The sequence below is a fragment of the Odocoileus virginianus genome, chromosome X (genome assembly GCF_023699985.2).
Source record: "Odocoileus virginianus isolate 20LAN1187 ecotype Illinois chromosome X, Ovbor_1.2, whole genome shotgun sequence".
NCBI classification, from domain to species: Eukaryota; Metazoa; Chordata; class Mammalia; order Artiodactyla; family Cervidae; genus Odocoileus; species Odocoileus virginianus.
Genome location: NC_069708.1, coordinates 10,713,543 through 10,733,902, shown reverse-complemented (window position 1 = coordinate 10,733,902; position 20,360 = coordinate 10,713,543). Strand labels below are relative to the sequence as shown.

At 37.9% G+C, this 20,360-nt stretch overlaps 1 protein-coding gene across 1 annotated transcript in view; it reads right to left on the bottom strand.

Moving 5' to 3' along the window:
• Window positions 1-20,360, bottom strand: part of SYTL5 (synaptotagmin like 5) — a 376,311-nt gene that overhangs the window by 72,992 nt on the left and 282,959 nt on the right. The window contains exon 12 of the mRNA XM_070461916.1: window positions 17,522-17,731. Coding sequence (XP_070318017.1) covers window positions 17,522-17,731 — 210 coding nt within the window. The remainder of the gene's footprint in view (window positions 1-17,521; window positions 17,732-20,360) is intronic.

The following is a 20,360-nucleotide window of genomic DNA, read 5'->3' as shown; positions in this document are numbered from 1 at the left end:
CCCTAATACTATGCTGAATTCTCCTCTGCTCAAGCCCCCTCATGAATACTCATGTATCTTTAGCTTAAAATTTCCCCAATTTTGGTTGGGGAGACAATGCTTTGAGAAAGATCCCTGGTGTTCCCCTTAATTGTGCGAGAGCTTAGTCATGTCTGACTCTTTGTGACCCCATAGACTACAGCCTGCCAATCTGTCTATGGAATTTTCCAGGCAAGAATACTGGAGAGGGTTGCCATTTCCTCCTCCATGGGATCTTCTCGACCCAGGGATTAGATCCATGTTTCTTGTATCTCCTGCATTGTCAGGTGGATTCTTTACCACTGAGTCATCTGAGAAGCTCGTTCTCCTTACTTGCTGCAAGTAATAATAAATACTTCCTTCTTCTGATCTTTGGCTTGGTTGCGTCTACTGACTCAACACTCACCAAGAGATGAACCTAGTTTTCAGGTTAACAACTGAAGATGAAAATCAGAAAAATTGGTGACAAGTCTGCCATGGCTAAAGTAAAGCAGCTAAGAGTCAAATAGAGATCTCTAGCCCTATAGTATTATATCCATGAGATTCAGTACCTCCTTGACTGAACTTAGAAATTAACAATTGGATTCTAAATAAAATTAAAAAAAAAAAAAACACTCTAGAAAAATATGTCAATTTGTTCTCTCCAGCAATTATCATAAAATACTTATTCATTTATGTCATGTTGTGCAGCATGTGGAATCTTAGTTACCTGACTAGGGATCAAACCCATGCCCCCTGCAGTGGGAGCATCGAGTCCTAACCACTGAACCACCAGGTGAGTCCCTGAAATACTACTCCTAAATGTAGGAAACAAGGGTAAGTCACCTATGAAAGCCAGTTCCATCACTGGGAAAAAAGTGAAAATGTCATCCTTGGAGTAAATTATTCATTGAATGACCATAGCTTGTACATTTGAAATTTATCCTCAAGTGGCTAGATCGCCTATCAAGAAGCAAGGATTATTGGATTAGCTTCAAAACTGTATAAAATACAGCAAAACCTAATACTTGAATGGGTTAATACTTAATACTTGAATGGGTTAATACTTAATACTTGAATGGGCTCTATCTGGATATATATGAAGTGATCTATAGGTATACATCAGTACTTATGTTGGAAAACTAGGCAGTAATCATTCAATTCTAAATTCTAAAGGTATTGCCTCCAGATTTCCAGACCTTATTTATTCAATCAAATGCTAATTGAGGTAGTGCTGTGATTAAACTTTGCAGAGGGAACTAAAGTTATTTATCACCTGACCTGAAAATAGGAAGATGGTCAAGGATTATCTGGGTGGGCCCATAATTGTCACCTAGCCCTTGAAAACAGGAAGAAAATGAAGTTGGATACTGAGAAGCTGTGGAATGGGAAGTCAGAGGGATTCCAAATGTGAAAAGAGGGCTCTAAGATGCAGATGTCCACATGCAAGAACCAGAGGGAGGGGCCTCTAAGAGCAAAGGCTGGCTCTTAGCTAACAGCCAACAAGAAATGGGAGCCTCATCCTCACAGTCACAAGGAATCAGAATTTGTCCAGCAAAATGAACTTAGAAGTACAATCTTCTCAGAGCCTTCTGGTAGGAACTCAGCCAGCTGACACCTTGATTTCAGTCTAGTGAATAGTGAGTAGAGAAATAAGACAAGCCAACCTAGGTTGCTGAGTGACAGAACTGTAAGACTGAAACTGAGTTGTACCCTATGGGGCTCCTGGGCATGGAAGCCTTTCTGTCATTTCTTGTTTTTAGGGAACAGACTCCAGACTCCCTGACCTAACATGAGTTACAAAGGGCAGACCTGAACAGTTGCTAATCAAGGAAGGGAGGGGATATAGACACAAGGGAGGAGTAGCCAAGAAACAGTAGTGCAACATTAAGCCCTAGTTCCCTAAAAAGGGACACACATAACAATATCTTTGAGCTCTTTACAGAACTATAACCCTCAACAAATGGCAGATGTCAGCATTCTTCATTCCGAAAAAGACCACCTGAGGCCAGATTAAAGGAGTGAAGGCCCTGCACACACTCTAATCTGATCAGCAACCCTGCCCTTGAGGCTTTGCTAGAAAACTCCTCACCAAGTTCTCCAGGATTGAGACACAGTTTTCCAGGGGCATTAGCATGCTGTGTCCTCCTTTTCCAGCAAATCAATAAAGCTATTCTTATCTACTTCACCCAAAACTCTGTCTCCAAGATTCAATTTTGCACTGGTACACAGAGGCTGAGTTTGAAGCATCAATATCATATATTTACATTGCCTACTGTCCATGGGGTCACAGAGTCAGACACGACTGAAGTGGCTGAGCACATATGAGCAAGCTGCTAAATCGTGGCAGTTTGTGATGATGGGCACACAAAACTAAGGATAATTAAACATAAAAACCTATTTGTCTTAATGTTCAACTCAGGAAATAAATTGCACAGATTCTAAAAAGATACCTATGAAAAATTCAGAATAGGGTAGAGGTAGGCAAACTATGGTTTATGGGCCAAATTCTTCACTACCTATTTCATACAGATTATGAGCTAAGGATTTAGAAAAGGGAGAGGAACCAGAGATCAAATTGCCAACATCTTTTGGATCACCAAAAAAGCAAGAGAGTTCCAGAAAAACATCTACTTCTGCTTTATTGACAACGCCAAAGCCTTTGACTGTGGAAAATTCTTAAAGAGATGGGAATACCAGACCACCTGACCTGCCACCTGAGAAATCTGTATACAGGATAAGAAGCAAGAGTTAGAACTGGACATGGAACAACAGGCTGCTTCCAAATTGGGAAGGGAGTATGTCAAGGTTGTATCTTGTCACCCTGCTTATTTAACTTATATGCAGAGTACCTCATGCGAAATGCCCAGCTGGATGAAACACAAGCTGGAATCAAAATTGCTGTGAGAAATACAAATAACCTCAGATATGCAGATGACACCACCCTTATGGCAGAAAGTGAAGAAGAACTAAAGAGCCTCTTGATGAATGTGAAACAGGAGAGTGAAAAAGTTGGCTTAAAACTCAACACTCAAAAAACTAAGATCATGGCATCTGGTCCCATCACTCCATGGCAAGTAGATGGGGAAACAGTGGAAACAGTGGAGACTTTATTTTGGGAGCTCCAAAATCACTGCAGATGGTGATTGCAGCCATGAAATTAAAAGATGCTTTCTCCTTGGAAGAAAATGCGACAGCATATTAAAAAGCAGAGACATTACTTTGTCAACAAAGGTCTGTCTAGTCAAATCTATGGTTTTTCCAGTAGTCATGTATGGATGTGAGAGTTGGGCTACAAAGAAAGCTGAGCATCAAAGAATCAATGCTTTCGAATTGTGTGGTGTTGGAGAAGACTCCTTGGAGTCCCTTGGACTGCAAGGAGATCAAACCAGTCAACCCTAAAGGAAATAAATCCTGAATATTCATTGGAAGGACTGATGTTGGAGCTGAAACTCCAATACTTTGGCCACCTGATGCAAAGAACAGACTCATTAGAAATAACCCTGATGCTTGGAAAGATGGCAGGAGGAGAAGGGGACGACAAAGGATGAGATAGTTGGATGGCATCACCAACTCGATGGACATGAGTTTGACCAAGCTTCGGGAATTGGTGATGGACAGGGAAGCCTGGCATACTGCAGTCCATGGGGTCCCAAAGAGTCAGACATGACTGAGTGACTGAACTGATACTGATGAGATAAGAATGGTTTTTATATTTTTAAATGGTTTGGGAAAATCAAAAGCCGAATATTTCATGACCTGTGAAAATTATATGAACAATATTTAAAATTCAGAGTCTGTTAATAAAGTTTTATTGGTACACAGCCATGCTCATTTGTTTATGTATCGTCTCTGGCTGCTTTTCTGCTACAACTGCAAACTTGAGTAGTTTTAGCGGGAACAACAGAGCCTACAGAGTCTAAAATTCTCACTCTTTGGCATTTTATTTTTTAAAAGGTTTGCCAACTTCTGCAATATGACAAAGAATTTACACAAAAAGAAACAAGAACAAGGGGAATAACAGATCAGTGATAGAGAACCGCCTAAGAGAGGCATGCCAAAGGCTTATCTTATTTTTTTGTTTGTTTGGGGTTTTGCCTTTTTTAATGGCTGCGCTACATAGCATATGAAATCTTAGTTGCCCAAAGATAGAACATGTGCCCCCGGCACTGGAAATGTGCAGGGGAAGTTCTGTTTCTTTTGTTTTTGTCATTTTCTTGGGATACAGAGTAAGGTGGAAACACAATAGCAGTTTCAGGTGTCACAGAAAAGTGAGCCACATTAGGTCTACATGCCCCAGCAAATGGCCCTCCATATTATCATCTTTACCATATATGCCTAGAGCTGGCAACACCTAACACAAATAAGATCTTCCCAGAACTGTTAGTCATTACCTCTTACCATCCTTGTAAGAACAACAACTATAACCCTTGTATTTGCTCGACTCAAATATGGACCTGAGTCATTTGTTATTTTAGAACTCTGCAACATCAGAACCACCTCTTGGGATTATGCCTCTGCCACCTTCTCAGGTCCTGGAGGTGTAGGTAGAAGGATTAGTTGAAGAATGGGGAACAAATACCAAGTGTGTACCATGCACCAAGCCATGTGCTAGGCACTGTATATATGGCATCTCTAATGTTCACTATATGTCATAAAGTAGCTATATCATCCTTAGTTTTCAGATGAGGAAATCAAAGTTCACATGGCTGAAATAACTTGCCCAAAGTTATACAGTCTCATGACAAAAACAGGATTTATGCTAAAAGCCCTTACATTTAGCAAAGCTCTTCAGAAAAGAACCAGCTATGACAAGGCTTTGAGTAAGGGTGAAAAGGTATAGAAGCCAAGGAGTAACATGTAGTATTTCATGTGATGGGCTGTGACTGGCTGTGTGTGTGTGCGCACATCTGTGACTATGTCTGTCTGTCTGGAGCAGAGTGACAGGAATAAAGGAGTGAAAGAAGAAATAAAAGAAACATGAAACCTACTATGAAATTTTTCTCTCTGCCATATCAATCTAATATTTCAGAAATACAAAGCTTGAAATAAATATTGTGTTTCCTACAAGTCATACTCTGAAGAGTTTGACTGAAATTGAGTTACACTCATGCTAGGTGATTAATGATTACTGAATATTTAGAATTTGCTAGGTTCTAATTTTCTTTAACATTAAACCCTTGGGACTGCAAACTTTTGCTTGATAGCTTACTTAAATGTAAAGTCAAGTTCTCCTTAGACATAGGGAAAAAGTAGGCAATCATATCCTAAAAAAGAAGAGTGTCCTAAACATTCTTTTTTTTTCCTTTATCTTCTATTAACTGCTGGAGAGATTGGAGATAAGATATGGTAGTTAGATACACTGAAGTACAACAAGTTTCCTTCTTATTATTCATAAGGAAGCTAGAATTATTTAATTCATTCATTACATATCAATTATTAATTGCATTCCTGGCTCAGGCAGTAAAAAAATCTGCCTGCAATTCAGGAAACCTCGGTTTGATCCATGGTTCAGGAAGATGCCCTGGAGAAGGAAATGGCAATCCACTCTAGTATTCTTGCCCGGGAAATCTCATGGACAGAGGAGCCTGGTGGGCTACAGTCCATGGGGTCCCAAAAGAGTCAGACATGACTTAGCAATGAAAAAACAATAAGGCTAACAGTACAGAAGTGAAAAAGACAAATAACGACCCTGGTGTTATGGAGATGATGGTATATATTTACTCCTTTCTTCCTTTCCAACAGGAAAAGTAACAAGAAATCCTTTGACACATTATGAACACTACAGATAAAGAGAATATCTTAAAAATAGCTAGAGAGGAGGAAAAAACATATTACAAACAAAGGAATGATGATTAGAACGACAGTTGACTTGCATTAGAAATAACGAAAGCTAGAAGCCAGTGAAATGATATCTTTAAAGGTCCAAGAGAAAATATCTATCTAAAATCAAGTATCCAGAGAAACCATTGTTTGGGAGTAAGGGTGAAATAAAAAATGTTTCAGTACAATAAAAACTGACAGAATTTACCATTAACAGATTTTCACTAAAGGAACTTCTAAAGAGTAGGTAAAGTAATTCCCTAGCGGTCCAGTAGTTAGGACTTCATGCTTTCACTGCTGTGGTCTGCGGTTCACTCCCTCGTCAGGAAATTAAGATCCCAAAAGCTGTGTCACATGACCAAAAGAAAGAAAGAAAAAGAGGAGGTAAAGTAGATCTAACATATAAAAAGGAATGGTAACAAATGGAATTGGTAAAACACATGGATAAATCTAAACAAATGCTGATATAAAACAAACATGATATCTAAAATGTTGAACTGAAAATAGATGTTTCTAAAACATAGGACAAAAAGTATATATAAACCTGAGTGAAGACAGTTGGAGTTTAAGAATATCAAGTTCCTTTCATTGATTAGAAGAAGGGTAAAACTAATGATTTATGAAATTAAATATGAATGGTGTAATTTCTAGGGTAACCACTAAAAACAAACTCATATGATATCTATACTAGTAGAAAGGATAAAATGAAATGAGAAAAATACAGTACTTCCATCAATCTATAGATAATATAAATAAAATCAAATATTACAGTAATTACAATGGATATAAGTAGACTAAACTCTATACTTTAAGAAAAATACTGTCAAGTTAAAGTTAAAAATTTTATATATATATATAGTATACATGCATAGCATGTATATATAGCATATATGTATAACAAATATTTAAATATATATACACACATATAGAGCATATATATGCATATATGCTATAGTCTCCTTGCAAGCATATAGACACAGAAAGGCAAATGGTAAGAAAAAAATATACCACGTAAATATTTACCAAAAGAAACTTGGTATTACTATATAAACAGCAGACAAAACAGATCTTAAGGCAAAAGGATTTTTATAAATGAAGGGGGTCATAAACACCTTCAAATCAGTAAAGAATAGATTAAGAGAAAATTGGCAATACATAAATAGTCATATCACAGAAAAGGAACCCCAAATGGCCAATAAACCTATGAAAGGATACTCAACCTCATTAGTAATCAGAAATATTCAAATAAAAATCATAGTTAAGATATCCACCTGAATCTACCAGTTGGACAACAATCAAAAATTTTCATGATGCCAGTTGCTGGTAAGTTTGTCAAGTTTTATACAATGTTAGTAAAATTTAAATTGGTACAACAATTATAAAACACAATTTAACATCTTAAAAAGCTGAAAATGTTCATACCATTTTGCCCTACAATTTCATTCCTAAGACGCACTTCCTACAGTTTTCTCAAACATTTTTGATAGATGGTAACTAGACTTATGTTGTACACCAGGAACTAACAGTTTGGAGGTCAATTAAGAAAATCTCCAAACACTTAGGGAAAGAGATTAGATCTGTGCTTATCAGAGGTGGGATGGGGTTGGGGGGAGGGGGAATTGGAAAGAAAAAAAAAATTTTACATCATAATCCAGAAAATAAATACACATACTCATACACACACACACACACAATGAAGTATATGTAGAATTACACACATATAATTATATGTATACTGACATTTTCTGTTTCCCCTTCTTTTTATAAATGCTGGCCAGGACCCATCAATGGATCATGACTCAGTTTTAAAAACCCTACAATAAGGAAACCACTGTACATGTTTGTTAGGCCATACGTACAAGAAGGTGATACCAGCATTTTGGGGGTAACATTATAAACTAAAACAAAAAACAACAAAAATTTCCATCAACAAGAAAAGAGACACACTGTTGATGCAACAGTGAAGAGGAATGGAATGATATTCACATAACCATAGATAGAGGGACATCCCAGGTGATCCAGTGTCTATGCAATGGCAGGGGACAGAGGTTCGATCCCTGATCGGGAAACTAAGATCCCACATGCCATGCTGCACAGCCAAAAAATAAATTAAAAACAAAAAAAAAGTAAACACAAAAAAATGTTGAGCTAAAAAATGTCACTAAGTACACATACAGTATAATTTCCATTTCTACAGAATTCAAAATTGAAAAACTAGAAAATATATTATTTAGGGATATATCCAAGTACAATAAAACCATCAAGTAGAGCAAGGGAATAAGAAATGGAAAACAAGAATGGCTCTTAAACTGAGTGATAAATACATAGATACTTGTTTTACTGTTTAAACAGTATATGTAGAGTGTCTTGGTATGTATGATATTTCTACATTTAAAAATCTCTCTAATCTATGTGGGTATTAAGACACTAAACCCCAGTGAACAAAAGATTCTAAAAAAGGGAGAAGACGCTCATATATGACTAGTAAGTGCTTTAAAGCAGCATGTCAAGGTACTCCAAACAGCTTCTTATCACCCTCAAAAGTTCCCTGGTAGCTCAGTTGGTAAAGAATTTGCCTGCAATGCATGAGATGCCAGTTCAATTCCTGGGTCAGGAAGTTCCCCTGGAAAAGGGACAGGCTACCCACTCCAGTATTCTTGCATGGAGAGTCGAATGGCAAAGGACATTGATGAGCTACAGTCCATAAAGTTGAAAAGAGTTGGAAATAACTGACGGATTAAGCACACACACATCACCCCCAAAATCTGTTGCTCAGTGTGGGATTTGCCTTAAAAAATTTGCCTTAAAAAAAAAGGAGTGACGTTTAAATGAGTTTGTGGCAATTACTAGTACCCATGAGGACCAAAAGATCTCCAGATACACAGGTATAGTTGAACAAGCTGAACTTTTTGTTCATTGCAATGAAGGAAAACATGCCATGAAAAACCATGGGAAGTCTTGAGAAGAAGGAGTTTGAAAGAATTTAATATAGGATTGGGAGTTATGTTGGGTTTCCCTGGTGGCTCAGAAGGTAAAGAATCTGCCTCCAATGCAGGAGACCCAGGTTCAATCCCTCGGTTGGGAAGATACCCTGGAGAAGGAAATGGCAACCCACTCCAGGATTCTTGCCTGGAGAATCCATGGACAGAGGATCCTGGCAGGCTGTAATCCATAGGGTTGCAAAGAGTCAGACATGACTGAGTGACTTTCACTTTCACTTGGGGTTATGTTAGGTAACTTTAGGGGGATTTTAAGAGAGCAGGGATTTGCTCTAGACTAGGTGATGTCAGGGAGCAGGGACAAGGCTATCATTGGTAACTTAAGTTTTACCTAGAAGAAGTGCAGTCTAGAAAAAGGCTAAAGCTGTAATTAGTAAGGAAGTAGCAGGAAATTCATATTAACCAAGAAAGGGGGACATTTGATACATTGTGGCTTGACCAGTCACCTTGTTTTCCTCTATGCTAAGATTATGAAGCATTCTTACAGTGTCTCACTTCATCACCGGCACACAGTGATCCTGTGGGATGCTGGTGCTCTGAGGTCATTTATGTCTACTAGTAGAACACCACAGCCTGCCCCAGATCACCTTCTAACAACATCAAGACCTACATGTAAATGTCAGATCAGTTTTCAGATGTCAGGGTCGGTATTTCTCCTTCTCATAACAAAGCACTATGCATTCCCTCTGTACCCTCTCTGTATATGTTCCAACCATTGGTGCTATTGTCTTTCAAGTTAGTGACAGGGACTCATATTTCATCTATCTCAGGTCTATTTCATCTATTTTCAGTCATCACTACCAATTTATCGAAAACAAAAACACCGGACTCCTCCTTAAACAGGACAAAGGCTTTCACAAGGACAAATAGCAGCATGAAATGTCACCACATGGCATGAATATAAATAAGATCAGCTCATCAACATCATATCAGAAGTATTTCATTTTGGGCTCCGGATCATGTTGCTTTTATCTTTGGGATCTGAGTTCAACTGAGGTGCTAATTAGGAAAACTGATCATTGTGGCTGTCTTTGTGTTGGAAAGCAACTGCCTCTGCTAACATAATCATGTGGAATTTTGTAGGTCTCATTAGGATAGCCACATGAACTAACTGGCTGTGTCAGGGTCCCTTTCATTCTGTTTCTATAGAGTTTTAAAAGGAGACCAACAGCAACCAACTTGTTAGAACCAGAAGGGGCTGCAAAAAATGTCAAGGGCTGATCATCCCATTGAAGGAGGTAGCCTCCCTTTATGAGTTTTTGCTGTAATCCTTTTCAGTGCTACAGCAATTAAAGCTCTTTACTTTTTCCCAATCCAAGGTAAATGACAATAAAGGTTGTGTTTTCCAACTGATTAGAGAATGAGTCACTTTCTGACTCATCTCATCTCTTAGAGGTCAGGGTGGGAATTTCAATTTTATGGTCTACTGAACATAGAGACAGCCCACTGGCACTAAAGCATCCTCTCACAACAAATTAAGGGTGTTCACAGCCAACAGAGTATCATTCATGCTTCCTCTCAAAAACCACTCCATGAATAGCAAACAGGGTACTTCCAACACTGACAGATAATCTCTGAGATCACAGACTCGGAGCTGGATTACTGGAGAAATAATGGTCTCTGTTTTCAGTTTTTAAAATGAGGAGAGATTCTGTTTCTACCAAGTGAAACACACATCTTGTAAATTTCCAGCTGCCATACAGATGCTACAACTATAAGTTGTTGCTGCCAAAGCTGGTGCTCTGGGACAACCCAGAGGGATGGGGTGGGGAAAGAGGTTGGAGAGGGGTTCAGGATGGTGGGACACATGTACAACCCATGACTGATTCATGTTGATGGATGGCAAAAACCACCACAATATTGTAACTAGTCTCCAATTAAAATAAATAAATTAATTTTTTAAAAAAGAGGTATAAGAACCACACACTGAAAGGTGTTCCTTCCTCAGAACATTGTAATGTACAAATACAGAATTTATTCTAGTAATGAGATAGTAATGTAATAAACTCCTCCTCCTTAGACTATGAAACCATTGAGGGTAGTCTATGTTTTATCCATCTTTGTATCCTTATCCTCTAGTATTCCAACAGGTTATCAATAATTGTTGTAGTGAGGATGGACAGATGGGTCAAAAGACAGAGCAAGTGGATAGGTGGATAGTTGGGTTTATTAAGTTATTATCCCATAAAAAAAAAAAAGAAGTGCAAGTAATTCTGAAGTTCTGTATTGAGGTTTTAACATCCCCTCAGGAAGACACAGACCTTTCATTTTTTTTATTATTTATTCTTATATCCTTCTGACAACAACTTGTCATATCTTTCTGTGACAGCTGGAAATTTACTCTCTTCAGAGGGCAAATATATTTGCCCTGATGTGTGTGCGTGCATACGTGTATGTGTGTGTGTGTTAATTCCGAAGAAACCCATATAGGTTCCATAACTTGCTTAAGCCTGACATGCTTTAAGTGGGGCCTTGCCATCTATTTACTCATTTCTTAGTTCATTCATTTGCCTATTCATCCATCCATCTAATAATTTAACAAATATCCATTGAGTATTTACCATAGGCATTCTTTTAAGCACTAGAACTATTTCATTGAACACTACAGATAACAGGCCCTGCTCTCATGGTTGTGAAGCTTATATTCTAGTGGAGGAATAAAGATAATAAACAAAGGAAGAAAAGTATATACCATGTAAGTATTAAGGGGAAAAAAACCAGGAAGGGATTATGTTAGTTATGTTAGGTAAGCTAACTTCCGTAACAACTTGCAAATTCCAATGAAATAACACATTAAAAGTTTCTCTCTATATACATATATAACCTAATATTGATCTGACCAGATTGAGGGGAGATTTTTTTATGAATTAGACCTGCAGTTACCATCTATACTGACTACCAGATGAGCTGATGGCAAAACTTTCAATTAGCAATGCATGAATACACAAACCTCTTGGGTCTTGTATTGAAAAGAGTGTTTCAGTAATTACAACTGACATTTAGAAATTAAAGACAAAATTCCTCTCCCCATACAAAAGCCTTCCTGATTGATTGGAAGGCTCATGAGTCACAGCCCCTAGTTACTGTTGTGTGAGCAAATGAGGGCTCAGGAGGTAGAGAAGAGGTAAACAGAAATGGAATAAAAAATGAAAATGATCAAATATTAGGGATCAAACAAAATAATATGGTATAAGAAATGGAGAAATAGTTACTGAGATATTCTTTATAAGTCTTCAGACCCATTAGTAGGTCAGTCATTTGTTAAAATCCCTTTTCCTTTCTTCACTTGAAATAACAAACCTCACCTTGGCAGAGTTTGGTGGGAAAAGAACTGGGTGGAAAAACAAACACATTTTGATATTTATCCAGTCCAACTGTGCTAACACACATTCTGAACTCTTAGTGTGCGTATTTCCACTATTTATAATACAGAAAATAAATCACCTCTCTTATCTAATTGGTATATATTTTGAGACCTTGTAGGACTATTAGTATTATCCAGGAACAAATGTGATCCCAAAACAGATCCACGCTCTCAAGGACTAAGGCTCCAATTTTGAAGTTAGCTTAAACCTTGATCTGATTAAGGAAATCTTGAATATTTACAGGCCCTATCCAATTTCCTTGCTAGAAAAAAAAAGTATATTCTCAATTGATACATATTATTAAACAGAGTCTCACTAAGCTTTACAGTTTTTCAAATATGGTTGACCCTTGAATAACATGGGTATGAACTGCTTAGGTCCACTCACACATGAATTTTTACTATCCATGAGTAGTTGAATTCAAGGATATGAACATAGTTATGGAAAGGGTAACTAAGTAGTAAATCTAACTGAAATAATGACTATAAAATAACAATATTTTATGGGATTATGTTATAGACTGAATGTAACCCTTCCATAATAATTCATATAATGAAATGTAACCCCCAGTGCAATGGTTATTTGGATGGAGTCTTTGGAAAGTGATCACTCCCTTTATAAAAAGATTCTCCAGAGAGTTCCTTTGTCTCTTCTGCCCGGTGAGGACACAATGGGAAGACAGCTGGCTATGAACCAGGAAGCACACTCTCGCTAGACAACAAATCTGCCAGAACCCTGATCTCCAGGACTGTGAAAAATAAATTTTGTTGTTTAAGAACCACCTAGTCTATGGTATTCTGTTACAGCTGCCTAAATAGACTAAGACAAATCATACATACATACATACATATATGTATATACACACACACACATATACACTCAGCTATATGTGCATATGTGTGTGCATAGATATAGATATACAAATATTTAAAATACACAATAGCACTAGGAGGGGAGAAAAGGCAATCAAAGTGTTTTTAAGTCCTGATATTGTCTTAGAAGTACCAAAACTATTAATCAATATATTTTAACAAGTCAAGGATGTACACTGTAATCTCTAGAGTAATCATTAGATGAGTAGTAAAAAATGTATAAATATTAGAGGAGATAAATAGAAAAATATTGCAACAACCTAAATGAAGGCAAATAAGTAGAGATAAAAGAACAGAATGCTTCTGCTGCTGCTGCTGCTAAGTTGCTTCAGTTGTGTCCGACTCTGTGCGACCCCATAGACGGCAGCCCACCATGCTCCCCCGTCCCTGAGATTCTCCAGGCAAGAACACTGGAGTGGGTTGCCATTTCCTTCTCCAATGCATGAAAGTGAAAAGTGAAAGTGAAGTCGCTCAGTCATGTCCGACTCTTAGCAACTCCATGGACTGCAGCCTACCAGGCTGCTCCATCCATGGGATTTTCCAGGCAAGAGTACTGGAGTGGGGTAACATTGCCTTCTCCAAAAAGAACAGAATAGATGGGACCAAAAAAAGAATAAGTAAAAGGGTGGTAAATTTTAAATAAAATATATGGGTTATGTTATTACTACAAATGGGACAAATATCCTAATTAAATGACAACTGTCAGCCTAGATTTAAAACACGCACACATGATAATATTCCACTTATAAGAGACATACGGTAAATATATGGAAAGAAAAAAGTTGCAAGTAAAGGATAAAGAGGATTCCCCAGGCATATGCCAACCAAAAGAAAGCAACCGAGGCCATACTAATTACAAAGTAAACTTTAAAAGGAAAAAATCATAACTAGAGGTAAGGAGAGAGTTTTCACAATTATAAAGGTTTCTGTACAACTATAAAACCTCACAATTCTAAATACTTAAGCAATCAAGACTCTAAATTCAACATACACAAAGCAAATATTATCAAGTTAAAAAGGAAAATAGAAAATCCACAATCATTACTGAGAGAGATTAGTATATATTTCCCTCAATTTCACATAGAATATATAGATTAAAAAATCAGTAGTGATATGGAAGGTTTGGACAACACAATTAACAAACATCATTAAAAGACAAAACTAAGATATTCAAATCAATACTGCAGAATCCATTTTTTCAAGGAAGTTGGAACATTTAATAAAATTGAAGATTTTCTGGGCTGAATTTCAAAGAATGAAATCATATAGAGTATGTTTTCTGACCAAAGTGAAATAAAGCTAATTTCAATAGCAAAAAGATATCAAAAATCCCCATGAAGCTAGAAATCAAAAGACAATTGTAAATAACTCAGAGCTGGAAGAAAAGGTGATAGAAATTAGAAAACAGAATGAAACCAGTATCATAAAAAATAATGGATATGAAAATGTGGCAAGCCCACTGGATATAAAATTTTATAAAGCTACATTGAATTAAAATAACGTGGCATTGGTACATTATACATGTAACAGAGTAGTCAGAAATGAAACTTGTGAAGGTGACACTGTAGAGAAGTGAAAAAATGGTCCTTTCAATGAATGTTGCTGGATCAAATGGATATTCATATTAAAATATAAAAGGAATTTGTAACTCACAGCACATGCAAAAATCAGTTCCAAGTCGATTGTAAGTTTAAAAAGGTGATACAATAACACAGGAGATCACACGGGAGAATATTTTTATCAACTTTTACAAAAAGCTTTTTTTTTCCCTGTTAGGATACAGAAAGAAAAAACCCACTAATCTCATACAGGAAAAGATGAACAAAATGAGTTACTAAAAATTAGAGATTTCTGTTCTTCAGTACACCACTGAGAGAATGAAAAGGAACATCAGAAGTTGGGAAAAAATATCTGAAACACAAGGAACTAACGTGGTTTGTACACAGAATATATGAAGAACTCCTTCACACTAGTCAGTAAAAGGCTGATAACCTAACCGAAAAAAAGGCAAGAGACCTGAACCAGCACTTCACAGAAAAGGATGTTCAAATGGTCAATCAACATATGAAGATATCCTCGTTCTCACTGGTAATAAAGAAAAATGCAATTAATCTACTACATACCCAACAAAATTATAAAAATGGAAAAACAAAAAACACTGTTGTAAAAATATAAAGTAACCAACACTCATGCATTGCTAGTGAAAGGATAACTTGGCACAACCACTTTGGAAAACAAATCGGTATCGTGGGGCTTCCCAGGTGGCACAGTGGTAAAGAATCCACCTGGCAAGGTAGGAGACATGGGTTTGATCCCTGATCTGGGAAAATCCCCTGGATGAGGAACTGACAACCCACTCCAGTATTCTTGCTTGGGAAATCCCATGGACAGAGGAGCCTGGTGGGCAACAGTCCATAGGGTCGCAAAGAGTCAGTCATAACTTAGCTACTAAACAACAACTGAAATGAAACACATGCATATATTCTGTGACCCAGCAACTTTACTATGTACATATTCAATGGAAATACATACACATATGTACCAAGAGAAATGCACAAGAATATTTATAACACTATTTTTAAGAGGTGAAAGCTAGAAACACCCCAAATATACATCAATGATAGAATGGTATATGAATCCTTATATAGTTATAAATAGAGTGTTAACAAACACTATAGAGAAAATGAGTGAAATGAGTATAATAGTGAAAATGAGTAAACAACTGCCAAATGCAACAAAAATGGATGTCTCACAAACATAATGTTGACCAAAATTAGTTATGAACAAATACACACACACTGTATGAGTCAATTTAAAGTATAAAAAATTTAAATTTTTTAATATTTTAAGTATAAAATCAACAATTTAAACAATTAAAATCAATTTAAAGCATAAAATCAATTTAAAGTATAAAAAATTCAAAGTTAACCTATGGTGTTAGCAGGATAATATTTATATCTGGAGAATAAGAAGGGGCTAGTGATTGGGAGGAGGAAGAAGAAAAGCTTCTGGGGTGTCAGTAGCATTTCTACTTCATTGCCTGAATGGTAGTTACACAGAAACTGTGATAATTTGCAAAGCTGTACATCAGTGCTTCTCAAAGACATTTACTCTTTACGGGACATGTGGCAATGTTGGCAGGAATCTGTCATTGCTACCACTGCAAAGGGGAGGATTGTTATTGGTGTCTACTGGGTAGAAGCCATGAACACTGCTAAACATCTCATAGTAGACAGGACAGGCCCTCCCTCCCCCCACAAAGAACCATATTGCCAAAAATTTCAGTGATGCTGAAATTGAGAAACCCTGTTGTACACTTGTCATTTGTGTCCTTTTGTGTAAGTTAACTCTAGTTAAAAACAAAAGCCATGTGCATTATGTTTTCATTTAAAAACAAAAAAAAAGGGTGCTAGTCTCTTTCCAAGTTTTCCTGTTCTGATTTGTTGTCCTCTAGTGGTCACTAAGAGTAGAGAGGGATAAATGGTCCTGCAAAATTGTATAGAGGCAAAACTATAATTGAGGAAATTCTGTACATTATTTCCTCTGTAAGTCATTATTTGACTATACTGTAAGTAATAGTCGCTCAGTCGTGTTTAACTCTTTGCGATCCCATGGGCTATAGCCCACCAGGCTCCTCTGTCAATGGGATTCTCCAGGCAAGAATACTGGAGTGGGTTGCCATTTCCTTCTCCAATTTGACAATACTGGAAGAGCCTTTATATCCAACTCTGAAATGTGAAGTAAAGGGGAGCAGAGTTGGAAAGACCCATTTGAATTTCACACTGAGAAAAACTTTCTAAGAAGAGTTCAGGGTCTAAAAGAGTGACTTTTACATTATGTACTTGAGTCACAGATGTATCATATTCCTTTTAAGTAGAAAGCAAAGTGCATTGCTGATACTTTTTCTGTACACATATATGGAGAAATACCCCAAGTAAACAATTTGATTTCATGAGGAAGACAGGAAGATATCCAGAATTATTTTTGCACCTTGATTTGCAGATTACTAAACCCAGTTTTGGACTTCTCAGGCTGCACTAGTAAAGAACCCGCCTGCCAATGCGGGAGATGCAGGTTCAATCCCTGGGTTGTAAAGATCCCCTGGAGGAGGGCACGGCAACCCACTCCAGTATTCTTGCCTGGAAAATTCCATGAGGCCCTAAAGAGTCGGACCCAACTGAGCATACACACCCTAAGAAGCTGGGTGGAGGCAAGTGCGGCTCTAAGAAAGCCTGAGGGAAGAGACCACGCCCTGTGAGGCTTCCAACTGTATAATGTTTCTGTGTCTCAGACACACACAAATACACATCACACCCTTCCAAAGCACTACTGAACTTCTAGTGGGGCTATACTTTCAATTCTATTCTCTATCGCTACCTTTTACATATTCTTCCTCCTTACTTCCCCCCCTCCCCAACTCTTCAGTCATCGAAGCTGACTTTGCACACAAAGCCAAGAAACTCACGCGACTCTTGCACAGATGGTGCAGCGCCAGCTGCCATCAGGGCCTGAGACCCGGCACTGGCTGCACACTCTGAGGGAGCAGGCCTGGCACGGGTCTCCCCGGTCGAATATCAAACCCAGGTTTCTCTGACAGTGGGCACAGACCCTGCTGGTCTCTTGTTGAGTCTTCCCACTTCTGCGTTTTGCTTCCAAGAGTTCATTCTTCAGCTTCCTGGAAGGAGAGGGAAAAAATCACTTACAAAAGAGGAGCAGAGCTATCTTTATCTAAGGGATGTACTCACTGGGGAGACTATTTGAAAGGGTCAAGGAGTTACATTCAAGTGACTCAAAAATCCATAATTTCTTCCTCCAGAATCAATAATCCTTTGATCTCATTAGTGGAAAAATATAATGTTTGTGTCTTACTCTTGGATTTTGAAATCTTATCCAGGCACTTCTATTTGCTATTAGTATTTATTTACATTCTACTCTAACTTCTCCAGGGTGTCTTTGATATCATAACAAGGGAGCACAACCCCAGCCTACAGGCATGCATAATGCCATATTGTCTCCTTGCCTAGATATGAGGCAAGAGTGTGAAATCAAACTTGGCAACATGGGTGATTTAAGTCAGGGGTCCCCAACCTCCAGGATCTAATGCCTGATTATCTGAGATAGAGCTGATATAATAATAATTGAATTAATTGCATAATGGGCTTTCCTGGGGGCTCAGATGGTAAAGAATCCGCCTGCAATGCAGGAGACTTGGGTTCCATCCCTGGGTTGGGAAGATCCCCTGGAGAAGGGTAGAGCAACCCACTCCAGTATTCTTGCCTGAAGAATTCCATGGACAGAGGAGACTAGCAGGCTATAGTCCATGGGGTGGCACAGAGTCAGAAACAACTGAGCGACTAACACTTTCACTTTAAGTGCACAATAAATGTAATATGCTTGAATCATCCCAAAACCACCCCCACACCAGGTTCATGTAAAAATTTTCTTCCACGAAACTAGTCCCTGATGCCAAAAAGGTTTGGGATCACTGCCTTAAACAAGCCAATGTGAACTTTGCTACAAAGACATTGCCCATCATTGAAGATCAAACAGTTGCCACTGATTCATGGGCTTTGCTGTTAGATATACATTTGTTTGAATCCTGGGTCCATCATGAATTACCTGTTCAAATGTAAACAATGATTTACCCCCTCAACTTCAGTCTCTTCATTTCAAAAACAGGAGTAATAATATTCCAATGTGACCATTTTTAAGACTAAGTGGAGAAGGAAATGGCAACCCACTCCAGTATTCTTGCCTGGAGAATCCCATGGACGGAGGAGCCTGGTGGGCTACAGTCCGTGGGGTCACAAAGAGTCAGACACGACTGAGCGACTTCACTTCACTTCACTTCAAGAAAATATATGGGAAGATACCAGCTTGTTTCCTGCTACACAAGTACTAAATAAATGCTATTTCTATGTCCTTTCTTTTACTATATGACGTGATCTATTTATATATGCTTTAGAAAATAGCTATTCAAAAGGAATACTACTCAGCCGTTAAAAAGAATAATGCCATTTGTAGCAACATGGATGGACCTAGAGATTATACTGAGTGAAGTAAGTCGGAAAGGAAAAGACAAACACCACTTAAAGGTGGAATCTAAAATATGATGCAAATGAATTTACTTATGAAACAGAAACAAACTCACAGGCACAGAAAACAAACAGATGGCTACCAAAAGGAAAAGGGCATGGGGGAGGGATAAATTAGGAGTTTGGTGTTAGCAGACAGAAACTATTATATATAAAACAAACAACAAGGTCCTACTATATAGCACAGGGAACTATATTCAATATCCTGTAATAATCCATAATTGAAAAGAAAACAAAGTTCTCCCTTTCTTGTCCAATTGAGCACAAATGACAAGAAAACACAACACATATTTTCTACTCCCTGATTTAGAACTTACAAAGCATCCTTGTGTCTTTTTTTCATGAACAACTGGCTCCTGAAACTGAGTGCAAGAAAAGCTCCATACAATTTACTTTTGAAAACCTGTAAAAGCTACAACTTTTTAAATGAGATGAATTCTCATTTGAAAACTCCAATTTAATTATTTGGAGAATAACAACAGACCTTTCCAGGTGGTGCAGTGGTAAAGAACCTGCCTGACAATGCAGGAAACTCATTCAAGAAGACGCAGGTTTGAACCCTGGGTCAGGAAGACATGCTAGAACAGGAAATGGCAACCCACTCCTGTATTCTTGCCTGGAAAGTCCCATGGACAGAGGAGCCTGGCGGTCCAAGGGACTTCAAAGAGTCAGATATGACTGAGGGCACACATGCGCGTGCATGTGCACACGTGCGCGTGCGCACACACACACACACACACACATCTTTAAACACCTCAGGGCACAGGAGAAATAAAACACTGCCTAATCATAATCTGTAACAATTCATGCAACAATCATAAAGAAAAAATGACCAAAATGAGTGGAACAAAGAATAATCCTAGACCACAGTCCTATCCCAGTAGGATAGTGGGCCAAAGAATAAGAAATTGAGAACATGGGGTATTCTAGGATACTCCAGAGACAAAAAAAATAAATTTTAAGATCAGGTGCCTGAACTTTAACTACTTGATTGCTCCTTAAACTAGAACTTGAGACCATTTGGAGAAATTATGGCCATAAATTCAAATATTTAGATTGCATTTTTCTATATGTTCTATTCACAGGACTTTATTTAGCAATCAGCATTCACTTAGTTCCCAGTTCCAAAGTCTGAAAAGACTTGGGCCACCACAGAAAGGACACAGAGAAGCAAGAATTTCAAGGTCCAAACATACCAGTTGGGAATTC